Source organism: Syngnathoides biaculeatus, chromosome 22 (genome assembly GCF_019802595.1).
Source record: "Syngnathoides biaculeatus isolate LvHL_M chromosome 22, ASM1980259v1, whole genome shotgun sequence".
In the NCBI taxonomy this organism is placed as follows: Eukaryota; Metazoa; Chordata; class Actinopteri; order Syngnathiformes; family Syngnathidae; genus Syngnathoides; species Syngnathoides biaculeatus.
In genome coordinates, this window is record NC_084661.1 from 6,899,284 (window position 1) to 6,916,418 (window position 17,135).

At 41.8% G+C, this 17,135-nt stretch overlaps 1 protein-coding gene across 1 annotated transcript in view; it reads right to left on the minus strand.

The window, feature by feature from the left end:
* Positions 1–9,367, minus strand: part of LOC133495774 (voltage-dependent T-type calcium channel subunit alpha-1G-like) — a 41,987-nt gene extending 32,620 nt beyond the window's left edge. The window contains exons 1-2 of the mRNA XM_061810728.1: positions 8,602–9,367; positions 7,825–8,209 (exon numbers count right to left, since the gene is read on the minus strand). Coding sequence (XP_061666712.1) covers positions 7,825–8,202 — 378 coding nt within the window. The 5' untranslated portion in view covers positions 8,203–8,209; positions 8,602–9,367. The remainder of the gene's footprint in view (positions 1–7,824; positions 8,210–8,601) is intronic.
* Positions 9,368–17,135: the final 7,768 nt, after the last annotated feature.

A 17,135-nucleotide genomic window follows, 5' to 3' on the forward strand; every position in this document is an offset into this window, starting at 1 on the left:
GTACGGGGGAGATAATACTGAATAAAAGTGAACTGAATTCCTAAAAGGGATACCCTACAGAATAATAAGATACCATTCTACTAAATTGAAGCCCAATTATTCCTAATTTTAAAACAAATAATGAAAGAAAAAAATAAGATTATAAAGATTTACAAGTTAGCATATACTATGAATTTGTATTATGAATTATGTATTTGAAGAAAATTTGTATTTTCACCAACTAGTGGAGGAATTAACCCGAGTGTGCATCCCTGCTGCTTTCTGATGTCTCTTTGTGTGAACCATGTCTTTTTTTTTTTTTTTTTTGCTTCATTAAAAATCCATTTATAGACTTGCCTGACTTTAGTGCGGGCAGCATGGTTTCATTTCCCACTCAGTGACAGTGTGAATATGACTGTGAATGGTTGTCTGCGTCTATATGTGCCCTGCGATTGACTCCAGACCAGTTCACGGTGTAGTCCACCTTTCGCCGAAGATAGGCTGTGGGCCGTGTGACCCTCATTAGGATAAACGGTGTTGAGAATGGATTGACGGAATGAAAAATAAGTTTAGTAATTGTGTCATTACACAGGAGAGCAAATGTAAAAGCCATAAGATGTTTGCAGGTTGCCATCTAGCTAAAGCAAACAAAAAAAGCAATCAAAAGTAGGCAAGTACAAAGACAGAGGACAAAGAAAGCTTTTCTTTGTGCTCAGTCTGCTTGTACTTTTAACAGCTTAAACAAATCTCCTCATTAAGAACAGACCTCATACGGCGTTGTCTACTTACACCTACCTGTTGTCTGAACTGTGGTTCAGAAGCACTCACTTTCACCACCACACTCGCTTTTCTTATTGCTAGTGCTATTATTTAGCAATAATTGTGGCAATTGTTGAATAATCAAATGCCAAAAACATATAACGTAATGTAGCACTGTCAGTGTTTGGAAGATTTCTACAATGGTGGGCCGGCTCAGCTAGACAACTTCAGCATATTATTAGGACAGGAGGAACAAACAACAAATGAGAGGAGAACGAGGATCCCTTGTATTTTATTGTTGGGATGTGATTGGTACCCAGTAAACTGAGGGCAGCAATAAAAAGGATAGCTGCAGCAAAGTGGATACTGTGGAGTGTAATACTGCACCATCCAGCGCTAAAGATGGCCGCCCTCATGCACACAAACAAAAAAAAAAACAGACACACGCAGCAATTTAAAAGATGTGAGTGACCTCATGGCATGTGCGGTATACCGAAAACGACCAACAAAGAACAGCACATATTGACATCGCCACAGGCAATCGCGGGTCTCCAATCCAGATGTTTGTCATGTAGGACCAAGACTGCCCATTAAGAAGCAGAATGGTGCCACGGGACATTCAGACTGATGGAAAATACAGTGAAGAAGACAGGCTAGTAACAAAAAGAAAGAAATACTTGATTCATGTGTAAATGTTTGTTCCTTGAGTATTTTGTTTTGATAAATTTATTTTGAATCCAATTAAAATAGGTATCTGTACTTTAGGTGCTTTGCTTTGTCAAAATTGATTTGTGATTTTTTTTTTTTTTAAGCTCTGGAGATAATGCGATGTGAAAAAGGAATAAATAGAGAGTGGTGAAGTCAACTACGTTTGAGTTCCTACTTGAGATCTTTGCGTCTTAAGGAGGAAAAAAAAAAACAGTGACATGGAGGACTGTGAACCAGAGCATTACCATTAATAGGAACAGAGAAGCAAGATATTCCTTCTCCATGGCTTTATTTAATTTTGTTGTGGACATATTTTGGTGAGAAACTCTAGTCAACACTGGCTAGCTCTTGGTTTAAAAGTGTAACATGTAACCTATTGTTTTTCTTTGATAGAGAAAATACTCTCTTATCAAAATGGGTTTTGTACAGTATATGATTGATACTCACCTGTTAAACTGGAGAAAATATTGGAGTTTCATTGAGAATTCTTTGAAATCATGAAACTTTTTTTGAAAAAGTGGGGCCAAGTTACTCTTTGGGGTTTTATTATCACTGATACCGTAAGCACCCCCCCCCCCCCCCACACACACACACACACACACACACACAACCAAAAAGGCACACAGGGTAAAATATACCACAACCTAAACAAGTAAATGAGACAGCAGACTCTCTAATTAAAACCTATTGCTCTCCACCTATATTGACCAAATAAATAAATAGAAATGAAAAAAAAATAGCAAACAAACAACAATTCATACCATGTGCAAGACCAGCACTGCCCAGAACTCCCTTAACTGCTGAATAGCAATTAGGTCATGGGAGATCACATTTCTCCATTCTAATTGGCATTGCAACAGGGCAAGCTCATGTTAGTGTGTGTTTACTTGCGTTCTTCTTAACCATATAAGGTCTATACAGCCATGAGTTCAGTCTGGAAGACCTTCAAAGACCAGACGCGACAACTTTGGGATGAGAACTAGAACAGGAATTTTGATCCCCTTGTAGATCCTTGAACCCTGACCTTCCAAATGTTCTTTTCTAGATGAAGTGGCAGACACACTCCAGAATCTCATCAAGAGTCTTCCCAGAGGAGTGGAAAGCTTCTGTTATAATTGCAAAGCAACACACTTTCTTCTCAAATACACAAATCCCTTACGGCAGGAAGTGCACATGCAAAATACATGTAAGCCACATCACATGGCCTTGCCACTCCATTATGCCTGGTTAAAGTCTTTGCATGGTTATGGAGGTTTATACTTCATCAATCGTGTATTGAGTGCACAACAACAGTTGAATGACACTTTGATTCGGTTTATTGGGAGAAACACTGCCTGCAGAATACAAGGTTCTGATAGGTTTGTCTGCACAAAGCCAGAAATGGGAGCAAAAGAGCAGAAGGTAAAAAGAAGTAGAAAAGCAAAGTGGTAGGTGGGTAGACACTTGCTTTTCACCACTTTGGAAATAAAAACCGAGTCGAGCGACTGATTTTGTTATTTTCTCCTGTTCTCAAACTCCTCCACTATTTTTTCAGAGGCTTTAGAAGATACCAAGAGGACCGCTGCTCTCTTTTCAGTCAAACTGAAGCTTTTAAATCTCAAAAAGAGAGAAGGGAGCAAGTGCTCGGGAAGGAAAAGCCAGGCAGAGAGAGGTGGAGGCGGTGGGTTGGAGTGGAGTTTGGAGATACGAGGTGAGAATTGGCAATGGGAAGGGCAAGGAGAAATTTTCTGCTGATTAAGTGTTTGCTTCGGCTACCATTATTTCACAGATGTATCACAGCAATGAGCAAGAAATGTGAAAGAAGCCAAGAAAGGGCGAATTAAACACCGAAACACTAATGGCCAGAGCAAGACAGGAGAGACCTTCCTGTCCTTTGCGTGCACAATGTGTCTCCCTTCCAGTGAGGCTATTACTACTGAGCCTGACGGTAGAGACCTCCCGCACTGTTGTAGACCATTTAATCCTCTGCTTCTATCAATGTGAGTAAAGGATCAAGGACAGTGGATGCCTTCCCAAACCTCGCTCCTTTGCCTCCTCCTCTTCTTCTTCCTCCTCCATCTTGGCACAGCATCCAACTCGCCGCCAGAGAGGAGACACCTACGGGAGTCCTGGAGATGTTTGCGTGGGGGTGTGTATGTGTGTATTGCTTATACAACCACTCACAGGCACTAACACACACACACACAGACACACACACACACACACACCGGCTTTTTCGTCTCTCAGATTCTGGAGGAATTGTTTTGTCAAACCAGGAGAGGGAATTTCACACAGGCAACTGAACCGAGAGCTCACACCCAAGGGGGCTTCAATTAGACTGTACATACCTCTGCGAGTATCCAGGGGTTCTAATTACTTCAGACTGTTAAAATGGCCACAAGCTGTCTGAAGCCAGGGGCTTACTCAGTACATGCTTGTTTTGAATAGAACCAGACAAATTTTGGGGGGATACTGAGCCACTCTTCCACTAAGTGGAGCAGAGTGAACTGGACTTGTAAACAAACTGGAACCTCTGAAGTCATACAATTCCATTCAATTTAGGCAAATTTTTCAGGGAAGACGAGGACCCACAAATTTGGGACTTGGAACATAATATGAGGCATCAGCACATTTTACAAGATGTCTTCTCAGTAACCATCAAATGATTCAACAAACAAAATAATAAACTGCCATCTTGATGAATGTCATGCAGAGAGGGTGGAGGAGGACTCTAAGTACTTGGGATCAACCATCCAGAACAATGGTGAGAGTGGGAAGGAAGTGAAGAAACAGGTTCAAGCAGGTTGGAACGGGTGCAGGAAGGTCTTGGGCGTGTGAAGAGACAGAAGAGTCTCGGCAAGGATGAAGAGCAATGTTCTTAAAACAACGGTGAGGCCTGCTATGATGTACAGATTAGAGATCGTGGTACTGAAGAGACAACAGGAAACTGTGGAAGTAAAGATGTTGAGGTTCTCTCTAGGAGTGACCAAGCTAGCTAGGATTAGATATTATCTCATCAGTAGGACAGCCCAGCCAAGGTTAGATGTTTTGAAGACATACTTTGAAAGAGCAGATTTGGATGGTTTGGACATGTGCAGAGGATAGAGACTGAGTGTATAGGTAGAAGATTGATGAGGATGGTGCTGCCAGGTAAGAGAGCTACAGGAAGACCAAAGGGAAGTATGGCAGATCTAGTGACTGACATGAGTGCAGTTTGTGCGAGAGAGAAGGATGCAGGGGATAGGCTTGTATTGAAAATGATGACAAGCTGTAGGGACCCCTAACGGGACCAAGCCGAGACGCCAGATTTGCACTGATATGAGCTTGATTACAGCAGACTTGAATCCTATCCAGCACCTCTCAGTCCCTTTAAACGTGGCAGGTGACCGGTTCACTGATTGTCTTTGACATGACAGAATAAAAAACGGATTTCCTCCAATGCGGCAGGTCAAAGAAAAAAAGAGGGTGCACGATTCATTCATGCTCACTCAATCCTTAAGTACCTCACACGGCAAATTTGTAAGGCACATGTACACAACATAAAAAGTAAAACACTCATGTTATCCCCTGTGGTTCCATAGTTACACTTGTAAGACGGTTGAAAATCCAAGAGGTTTTTACTGCACTGGCTTGTGTTTCCACTGTGGGGTGTGTAGGTCAAACCGAAAAAAACAGCATTATAAATACCATGGCAACATAACACAGTGTCACAACCTCTTTGCAACAGGCAATGAATTCAACATGGCATAGTTACTAAAAGGACAACAATGGAAGACATCTAGTATTTTGTTTTCTTTTTTCCTTGGCGTGCAGCTGTGACGTTCTGCGAACCAATCAACAGATTGCAGCGTGATGAAAATCTTTCTTTAGGGATTGTTATCTTCCTTTTGAGATCATATCACTGCCATTGGTACATTACATTACTCTAATTCGAAATTCAGTTATGCGTCATGGTGGGATAAAGACAACAAAACACAGAAATTTATATTTTCAGGGCTCTTCAAAATGTGGATAAAAACCCAACACATATCAGATATCTTGACATCATCATAATACTACGATTGAAGACCCCTAATCTGCATCTGACCAAACATTACAAAAAATCAGATTAGAGAAACAGCTGCGTGAGTTAAATCTAAACTACAGCAAAACCATAGTCTGCATCAGAACTGTATTGATTATTAAAAAGCAAAATAATTGCTGCTGCAATAGAGGCTGCATGGTAGAAATAGGATTCAGGTTTGCAGTATACAACAGAGGCAGAGCTGGCGACTAGCAATACTGTGGGAGTATTTATGGTGGGAATAAGAGAGACTATCTAAAGAAGTCACTGGTCGAAGCAGAGTGCAGAAAGACGTGCGCGCTGTGTGGAGAGGCAGGAGCAGTAGAGGAGGACACGGATCAAGAGAAACGGTTAAAAATATTGCAAAATCTCCATCTGCTCCTTGGGTAAGCGGCACGAGTGTACACATAAGTGCATGCAGATCAATCTCGGCAACATTAAGAAACCAGTGACCTTTCCTAAATCACCACAGACACGGACAAAACGGCAAACACAGACACACACACATAAATGAAAATTCAAATACTGTTTAAAAAAAAAAAGGTAGCAATCCTGAGATATATGTTCAAATATTCTCTATATTGCAAACCTGCAAATGAATGTTTGTGCTGGTTTTGCAGGGGCTTTTTTTTTATTTCCATTTTCTAATGCTGTCGAGGGTAACAGGTGAGCAGGAGCCTATCCCAGTTAACTTTAAGCACGAGATGTGGTATGCCCTGGATTTGTCGCCGAGCATCCATCCATCCATTTTCTGAGCTGCTTATCCTCATAAGGGTCACGGGAGTGCTGGAGACTATCCCAGCTGTGATCGGGCAGAAGGCGGGGTACACCCTGAACTGGTCACCAGCCAATCGCAGGGCATGTGGAGACAGTCACACTCACAATTACACCTAGGGGCAATTTAGAGTCTCCAATGAATGCATGTTTTTGGGATGTGGGAGGAAACCGGAGGGCCAGAGAACACCCACGCAGCCGGGTTTGAACCCCGGTCCTTAGAACTGTGAGGTCAACACTCTACAGTTACCCCCCCATCGTGCCGCCTGGTTGCCGAACTTTGGCCTAATAGAAAATCTGTATCGGTTGGGCGCTAATATTGACAAAGAATGAAAAAAAAAAAAAATGAGCGCCAGTGTTGAGCTTCCAACCAGTGGTCTTGGTGACAGCAGTTGATCAATCAGCAGCATGGATACTGTTTGACAAGAATGAGGCAGTAGATGACAACAAAAAGTTCTTATAGTGAAGCCACAGACAAATGAGACGGATATCTGCATTCCTACAGAGAATTATTACATCCATCCATTTTCCAAGACGCTTTCCTCACAAGAGTCGTGAGAGTACTGGAGCTTATCCCAGCTAATTTTGGGCGAAAGGCGGACTCCACTCTGAACTGGACGCCAGGCAGTCTCAGGGCGACATACCGACAACCATCATTTAGAGTACTACAATCTTAAGTCTACAAAAGCTTTCTAAAAAAATATTTGTAAGGTCCGAGCAATATAGCCACAAGTGCTCCTGAAATGGAAATAGGCCGTCTGAGCTTATATAGCGTTGCATTTAAAACCAAGAGAATGAACAGGAAAAAGGAAAGGAGGGGACGGGGTTGCTTTTCGGAGGAACTACAGGTAACGAGTGCAAATGAAGGAATGAATTTGAATGACAACACCTAGAAAAATAAAAAAAAACAAAGAAAAAATGATAAAAGACAGAGTGAGACCTCCGGGGCAGAGACGCATCAGGCGAGGCATCAATCCACCTAAGAGTGCCTGCCTGTGCCTCACATTTATAACTCCAAAAAGCTATCACGTGCGCATACACGGAGGAACATCCTGAAATTCATTATTTGCCACCCTCAACCCTGAGGGACAAAAAGTCTCCTGTGCTTGCTTTCTCATCGCCTGAATCACCGCAGGTCTGTACGCTTATGAATCAATAACACGCTTCAGTGGGAATAATTCAATCAGACTTAAACTGAGTGACGGGGTGGTGGGGTTGGCTCGATACGCCACGTGAGTAACAATAAACCACTTTATAACACGAGGCCCTCTCATGCCTGTATGAAACTGTATTGGGCCTTTCTGACGCCCTGTCATATGAGGTTGATTGATTTTCTACTCTGGTTGTCATTCTGTTTAATCGATGGGAAGCAAAACAGTAGCTCAGGGGAGTCAAAGCACTCGACTATTAGTCTTGAGGGACAGATTGATGGCAAACAAATGTGTATAACACATTTGTTCCAATAGTCATGGCCAGCTGAGACAACACATACTATACTTCAAATCAATGACATCTAATTTCCTTGAGGGTAGCATCGCCCCCAAAAAACAGGTGATTCTTACCTGTAAGATGACTGCTATCTGATGTTTTGTTTTGTTTTTTTTAAAAAAAGGATATGGGTTGCAGACCATCTTGAGACACCAGCTCCGAGGACGGGTGCTCTGTTTCATGTAGAAGAAGACCACTGGGGCCAGGGTGGGGTAAGGCAGGCTTTCCTCGCCAGATGCCGACGCTTCATCTCCGGCCGAAGAAGTCCCGTCAAGGGCAGGAGAAGCCGGGGAAGCCGGTTCCATTGTCACTTCGGTCCGCTCCACACTTCCTCCGGTCCCTTCCCCGGATAAGTCATTGAGCCGGATGAAAGTCCTCGGCAGAGAGGAGCGGCCCTCCGAGCCCCTGGAGTCAGGGGTCCCGGAGAGATTTCCCCCATCCTCAGCCATCATTCACCTCCTGCAAGGATGAGCACGATTACATCAAACAATATTGCCCAATGGCCATCGTAAGATTTGGTAGAGACATCACCGAATGCAACATCCTCACAGTAATGAGCCACGATAGATAGATAGATAGATAGATAGATAGATAGATAGATAGATAGATAGATAGATAGATAGATAGATAGATAGATAGATAGATAGATAGATAGATAGATAGATAGATAGATAGATAGATAGATAGATAGATAGATAGATAGATAGATAGATAGGTCTCAATTAAAACAACAGAAAAGCAAAGACTATTAAATAGCATATGTACAATTAAAAAAAAAAAAAACGTCAAGTCATAATTCCAATGCGGTCTAAAGGTCCAATATAAAGTTTAAAAAAAACATTGCATTTCACCTGATTTGGACTCGGTGGAAGTATGTGCAGTGCGTTGAGTCATCGCATGATCAGTTTGGTGGCTGCAAAGTCCACACCAGCCTGAAGCGAGAAGCACCTTCTGGTGGCAAGGAGAGGATTTCGTGGCTTTGGAGGACCGCAGAGTTCCCAAGTGGTTCTCTGTCGCACTTGGTCCGTCTCTGCAGCCTCAGTGTGGTACGCAGGGAGACAGAGAAAGATAGCGAGGCCCCGAGCGGAGCCCCGGTGTTCAAACCTCTGTTGACGGGAGCGGGGTGGGGGGAGGGTCTCGGTAACACTTTATAAGCATCCACCGGTTCCGATGTTCAAAAGGGTCTGGGTCCGGTTCTGCGGCGTGGGGCTTTTCTTTCTGTTCCTACAACTTCTTTTTGAATTCCTTCATTCAGTTGATCCAAAAATAAATAAATAAATAAATAAAAATCATATGAATACGTTCGCTTTCCCTCCAGCGTCCTTCCTCTTCTAAATGAAGTCGCCTCCAACACTTTTCGTTGCATCCACGGGCGAGTTTGTTCAGTGTATATTCCGCAACACAGTTTGAAAAATCCGTCAAGGTGCTGCCAGCCGTCTAGTCGAGCATCACAAACCAAACGCGCTGTTCTTTTCTTTTTTCTTTCTTTCTTTTTCTGCTTTTTTAAACATGACAGAGCATCTTTCCTCTTTGCCTCCGACCGGGCACTCCCGCTCTCACCCTTGTCTCCTCCAGAAGTGGGCTCTGTCAGTTCCGTCCATCAGGGAAGCTCACACAACTGGATGGAGAGGGAGGAAACGGTGTGGGGGGGGGGGGAGAGACGAAACTTCGAAATATCCGCCCACTGAGCGATTCCTTTGAGCCAATCACCGTGCAGGCAACTCTACAGCTTGCTTTTCATTGGCCAAGGAAGCTGTCACGTCAGATGCAAACTGACGGCCAGGGGAACTAAACAGCTGGAAGCTTATGTTAATTGTCAGCCAATGAGGAGCCAGTGTGTGAAGGCATACTGCCGGCACCGCTCTGTGATTGGTGGATAACTTTTTGACAGCAACTTCCAAAAGTGATAGGGAGTTGCCACATGGTGCAATGACTTGCTGGTCCAGCAATAAAACAATTCAAAAATTGTGTCTTTAAAATGAACATTACTTTATAATGTTTGCATACTTGATTTTTATCAGCACAATAGATTAACAACACGTCTCTTGGATAATAAATCAATTTAAATCTCTTTTTAAAAAAAAAAAAATAAATGTTTTTGTTATGTTTGTTATGCATTTTTGTTCCCACAAGCCATGGCAGCCGCTACTTTTTACGTCTAACCCTTGTGTATATGAATTATTCTCATGTGCTTCAATGTTATTTGTTCAATATTTTCAAATTTTATTGTTTCTTCTTAATAACAAACTGGGAGTTATCGCCCAATTGCTTTGAATATGGGCTTAATGAGAAAGCAAGCTCACTATTTTTATCTTGATTATTATTGTTGTTGTAGTGGTGGAAATTGAGTTGACACGTCATTATAGTGGTGGAGAGAAAATTGCCCTTAGCTGTGATTGTGAGTACGGCTGTTTGTCTCCATGTGCCCTGCGATTGGCTCGCAATCAGTTCAGAGTATACACTGCCTCCTGCCTGTTGACAGCTGGGATCGTCTCCGGCATTCCTGCGACCCTTGTGAGGATACGCGGCTAAGTTAATGGATAAATGGATGGATTTTAAAAACACCTATTAACACTGAACACGTGTTGTACGGTGTGATGTAGTTCACAGTCAAAAAAAAGGTGTGGTCATTTTTGACGCAGTATTGATGCATTATTTTTGATGCAGCTCATGCAGGCTCTAATAAAATAGAGGCAAAAAATAATGTCCACCTTCAGCAATAAAAAAACACGGTACATTTAAATGGAAATTTGAGAAGAGTGGCTCACGAAAGAGGCTAAGACATGTATGCCAGTGGCCACTAGAGGAAGATGTTTCCTCAGGTCGCCTAAAGGCAGCCTAATGCTGCCTGAGTTAGACATTTTGTTTACTTAGTTGCTGTCTTGTGCATTGATTTTTGTCCCCCGTTTGATGAATAAACATGCGTTGTTAGGACTGTACATGCGGTTGCAACACACTTACTTTTCATTAAACCATAATATTATTGATCTAAAAAAAGGAGCAAATCAATGAGAGTAACACATTTTCTTTTTCATTACATCTGTGGAAGCCGTAGCACTTTTGTGTACAATTTTAGTTGTGAATCACCCAGGACATATTTCGACACGCATGGTGAAAATAAGACTGAAAATCCCCACGGATTCACAAATGAACTAAAAACACCTGCGAGGGAGCGCAGTAAACGGTCGACTGGCGGTAGAAAGCGAGAGTGGGACTCTTGGCTGTTGCTGTCAATAAAGCCTGTTCAGACTGATTAGTTGTATTTCTTAACAGAGTATTGATCCAAGCCTACTTCTACCTGTTAGGCAGCAACAGGGCCCTGTTGTGATTAGCTCAAGCAAAACAATAAATTTCTCGGTGAAGTGCAATGGAAGTAACATTAATTAATAAAACACAGCACAATTAACCATCTCTTATTCATATAATGGAATAAAACATTGGTTTTCAAATGTGAATGTGCACGAATACCTCCTCATCCTCCCCTGCTAAAGTGATTTTTTTATGAGTTTGCAGGTGATGCTTTCTTGTAGAACTTTGAACAAACTTTGTACAGTTCTCTCCAGAACATTCCAAGGAACCTGTCAGTGAATTTTGAGTGAGTTGATGGGGCTGGGGTGGGGACTTGCCACTTGGAGGTCAACGGGCGACTTATCAATACACTTGGCAGCTGCTACTCCTCACCACTTCTGAAAGAAGTATTAAATAAGAAGCTTTATTGGCCAAGTATGTGACAACACGCAAGGAATTTGTCTCCAGTAGTTGGAGCCGCCCTCGTACGACACAAAATAATAAAGGAGTAATGGTCAGTGTACTGCTGCATAGTAAATCTTAAACTCCCGCATATTTAAGGTTTCAAATTCACCTATTTGCAGATTTTTGTGAGCCTATAGTAGAAGGGTGCCCAGACTTTTTTACCCCAAGATCTACTTTTCAAGTAGCCAGCCTCTCGCGAGCTACCGACAACGGTAGTTCGCTTTCTACATTGCCTTCTGACCAGACCTATCCCACATGGAAAAGAGAAAATATCGTCCAGTATAACCACTTTTTCTTCAATTATTTACATACTCCGACAGTCATTGCATCTTAAAACGACAGCATTTCTTTAACTTTCTCCATTAATATCGAAAAGTAAACATAAGCAGCATCTCTAGCTTGTCTTTGCTCTACATTGCCCAGTGTTGCTAACTAAAGCAGCAGTGGTGGACACTGTTATTATAAAACACATTGATGGGCTGCGTAAGTAATGTAACATTTGTAATTTTGAGTGTACGTCTTTAAGAGCCGGGGGAGGGGGGGTGTAGGGTGTAAGGTAAGCTAGGAAAAAGAGAGTGTGGCGGAGCAGCAGTCGTTGTCAGAGAAAGTTCCGGGCACAATTGCGCGCGTGCGTAGTTAAGAGGGAACATTGGCGGATGTATTTTATTTATTTATTTTTTGGGGCATGCCGTCCTGTGATTGACCAAGACTGCCTCACAGTCGAGCGATTGAGCACCCCTGCTATAGTCCATTACTCACTGAAAAACTTACGTGGTAGCTGTTTTTGAACACAGGTCCAACACTTCGACGCCATCGTGTGGCCTGCTGGTGTGACGAGCCCTATAGTATGGTGGAGTGAAATGAGGAGGACCATTTGGACAAAAGTATTGCTTTGCTGCCATTTTGTGGCACTAGAGTACCAAGGAACTATGTTATGGTGCGTTGAGGTGCTTCATTAAAGCAAAAGTAAGGCTTTGCCGCAATGTTGTGGTATCTTGGTGGCAAGGAACCATGTCAAAGTGAACTCAGTGAGCACATTTTATCCATATTGTACTCTCAACATGTCAAATTTCTCAAGTCCAATATTGAATGGTGATGTATGAATTTGGAATGTTTCCGAATGAAGCACGATCATCACTGGTGGGTTAGGGTTGGCCAACCAGATTAATGTCAGTGATATTGAGCAGCCTCATCATTTCTAACCCTCAAGGCAAAGAACATTGTGTTCCACATCAAGTCCGTGCCAATTTTTTTTTATAAAACAAACTCATGCATAATATTGGATGGATCTGATACATGATCATCACTCATTAGCAGGCATCAATGCACACACTGGCATGTGTGATTTCACTCCATGCATGATATTGAACGCTCATTAGTCCTTCCCCTACAGGAAGAGGTTTTGTTGAAAAGCAGTAATTACTATATTGATTACAGTATCTCTCCCTGCTCCCACACCCCTCTTTCAGATCCAGTCACCGACAATAAAGGACTACAGTATGGCCTTGTATTCACAAAACAGTTCTCAGAAACCCAGATGGAGTAAGGAAGAAGTGTCTCAAATTAAAGAAAGGTGCACTGATGGTAATGACGGCATATTCGGTAAAGGCAAAAAATATACATCAGCTGCAGATAGGTAATAAAATGCTAATAAATGTTTTTGGTTTTTTTTTAAGGTTGACATCTATGGAAAAGGACAATGCCAATCAATAAAGGTGCAAAAGAGATGCCAAATAAAAATCACTTGATGTTGTATTAAAACGTACTGACTGGAAAATAGAAAAATGCAAATGTAGACATTTACAGTATTTAAGCCCACCCCAAGTATTCTTCAAACAACAAAATAATGCATTACATGTTGCGTTACAAGTGTGGTGTGTAATTACATGTGGGAGTGTGCAATGGCAGCTTAAGGTCAACAGCAATAGTCATTTAAAAAGAAAGGAGCTGTCTAATGGACCCACAGCTATTACGAGAGTATTTTTATTTTTGTTCAATGCTTGAAATCAGATTTATGGTGATCTTGTGCATCTTTCTAGTGGCTTTTTAGGCCATTACAGTCAAAAAGGTACATTATTGTTGTGACTTTAAGGTTCTATGTATGTCAGAAATCATTTGCCTTTAATGTCCTCCCTCGTGACAGTCAGCCAGTCATTAAGAACAAGTTTGTGAGTGGACTGAGTCAGTATGTGAAAGTTCAGAGTCCACAAAATGTTGGCTGGGTACTTTAAAATAAGAAAATACAAGTGGCAGCTGTTTAGTTCTCCATGTGACTTCTGCTCAGTGTCATCCTAATTAAATGTACTTTTGCAAATGTACTTTATCCTGAAATGATGCAGCAACTGAACACTTTTCTTTAAGTTTATTTGATACTGCATTTTAGTGGACTGATGTTTTACCATGCGAAACGATTTTTGACAATCGGATACTTTGAACTGTGTAGAAGCAGTTTGGGGATGTCTCTTTTCGGTTCCAACATGACTCATAGATTCATAAAGTCATACTTGGGTACATATGGCGCGAGCTCCGCCACTGACCCTGCCTTTCGCCCAAAGTCTGCTGTGATAGGCTCCCACTAACAAGGAGCAACATTATTGCAAAATAATGAATGGAGATTAAGATGAGATAGAACCACATAAGATAAATTAAAATCCATTCAAACATCAATTTTCTGAGCTGTTTATCGTCACACGGGTCAAGTGAGGTCAGAGTACTGGAGCCGATCCCAGCTGTAATTAAGAATAAAACGAGGAAGACAAAACAATATGGTGACATTTAGATTGGATCCCCACATCCTTTCTTGATGTCAGCCCAATTAAAAGTTTCTTTTTAGCAAATGGTAACAGAGACCAAATCACTGTAGAACATAGAAAGAATGAGCTAGAGAAACAAAAAGCCCTGCAGCAATTTCCCCTTTGCGTTGTTTCTTTCTTTCATCTTCCGCCCCCTCTGCGCATCCTATCAACTCTTTGGGTTTTGGTTCTGTGCTCCTATAGGGGATCCTTCTCAGTCACCTCCAGGATGAGAAGTTCCCCCAGGGGTAAAGTGAGGCTGAACGTGGCCCGGGGTCCGTCACCTGTGCTATACTAAAACAGCCAAGAGGACAGAATACCATACGGAAAATGAAAGATCACATTTTTGAGCAGTCATGTAAATTCTTGTTATGCGAAGGACCAATTTAGTATAAACTGTATTATGCATGTGCACGTTGTATTGAATATTTATGTTGCATATAGCCCGGTTATGTTCTGTGCCACAATATTTCCACATTCTGCAATTACACTACTTGTGTTGATTGCTTTGTTTGAGGATTGTTTTTTTTTTTTTTTTTTTGGTTATGTTCTCCTCAGAAGAACTATGCACAATGAAGTCGAGGCTAACAAATGATTTATGATTGTGACCTTATTATTTTAGTAAGGGTTTAGTATCCTTGGGAAGGAATTGTAAGACAATGTAAGCACTAAGTTATCCATACATGGAATATCATTCAACTGAAATGATTACCATGGCAGTACGGTAGATCATCTGGTAAAGCTTTGGCCTCACAGTTCTGAGGCCCCGGGTTCAAATCCCAGGCCCGCCTATATGGAGTTTGCCTGCTCTCCCCGTGCCTGCGTGGGTTTTCTCCGGGCACTCCAGTTTCCTCCCACATCCCAAAAAACACGCAACATTAATTGGACACTCTAAATTGCCCCTAGGGGTGATTGTGAGTGGGCCTGTTTGTCTCGATGTGCCCTGCTATTGGCTGGCAACCAGTTCAGAGCGTACCCTGCCTCCTGCCCGTTGACAGCTGGAATAGGCTCCAGGCCTCCCGCGACCCTTGTGAGGATAAGCAGCAAAGAAAATGGACGTATGGATGAAATGATCACGAATACTTTCTTAATTCACAAACTTTATGGATACATTCAAATTGGGGAAGCATAGCGGCTAGTGTTTAGTACGATGGCCTCGCAATTCTGAGGTCCAGGTTCCTGAGCTTCCTGTTCTGAGTTTGTTCATCCCATGCTTGTGTTGGTTTCCTCCCACATTCCAATAACCTGTTCATGGGTACTGTAAATACTTGTACTCCATACGTCTGAATGAGAGTTTGAATGGTTGATTCTCCATGGAACTGACTAGTAGCAGCAGGTATCAAGTGTGGACTGATAGTTAGACAGAGGAAACATCTATCATCCAATATGATTTGATGGTTGCCCTCCATCTACTTGGGTTAAACGCTGCCTGCGCCTATTTGAAAATATATAAATCAAAGAGATTGATCATTATCATCAGGTGAACATGTACTGACAAACAAGCTTGGGCTACTCTTCAATCATTGTCGGGTGCATTGTACGACATGTACTTTCCTGGTGGTTACAACAGCTGCATCAAAAAAGTTGCATCTTTGCAAAAATAATGCTTATATTCAAAAGTGCGATATAATGTTTTTTTTGTATTTCTGTCAACCTCCTTTTGCCAAATTATGAGAACCAAAATATTAGAAACCGATCCCAGAATAATGGTGTGCAATCCCTCTGTTGGTGCCAATCAAAAATGAATATTATCATTTTTTGTAATGGCACCTAAAAAAATAACGGGCTTTATATAAAGTGGTATTTTTGTCAGAGCAAACTTTTACCACTGCTTTCCATTCATGTCATCTGTCACATTTGCCCAAGATGTCAATCCAAAAGCAATTCCTTTTCTGGGGGTCTTTTATAACAAGGGTAGTGGTAATAAGATTGTGTGTCTGTGTGTTTGTCTGTCTGTGTTCCTGACCTCTGACCTCAAAAGTAATTTACAGCTGCTACCTGCCAATTGCGCCTGGCAAGCTGGTCATCTACCTACCACGTCTCCACACATGCCCATCTGGTGAGCGCCGCATAAATACACACGAAAACTCCTCACACACACGCACATAGACACTATAGCACCACTTGACCGTATGAAGTGAAAATTGAATATAACACAGAGTGTCTTTCATGCATCATTCCTCTGACCACACTGCGTGGTAGATCAATTATTCCGTTTTTACGATGACTGTTGTGGGTGTTTGAAAAAAATCGAGTGATGGACAAGTTAGGATCTGTGGATTACATACACGACTGAATTTTCAGTGGATTATGGAAATGTACTCCTACTTATACGATCAGCATCTGGTCCACTGGTGCCTTCCATCTGATCTGTGTCCAGATGACATTTATGTCTGGTCAGCTGTACTGCAGTTTCTAATCTATGAGGCTGCCCTTATTTGCATCATACATTGCAGCAACTGTCGAAGCAGAAAGGGAAGGATCACCTCCTTAAAGTCTGTATGGTCAAATATACAAATGCAATTTGTTACCTCTGCAAAAACAGCCTTTGAAGTCATTTAAATTGGAATTTGTATTGATATTACCATCCCGTGAGACTCTGTCAATTTAGTAAGCATGAACAAGCAATTAGTTTTCTCAGTCTAATATTCCTTATTTTATTTGGAATAGAATTCTTTATTATTCCCAAAGCATTTGCACATATGAGGATTAAGGGGACTAATAAAAGGATTTTGAGCTTGACTCACTATTGAAAACATACACTACTATTCTGAGCACAATTGTACACAGAAAATTAGACTCACGTTGAAAGACATCAATTCTTATATCTTGTGGTAGGG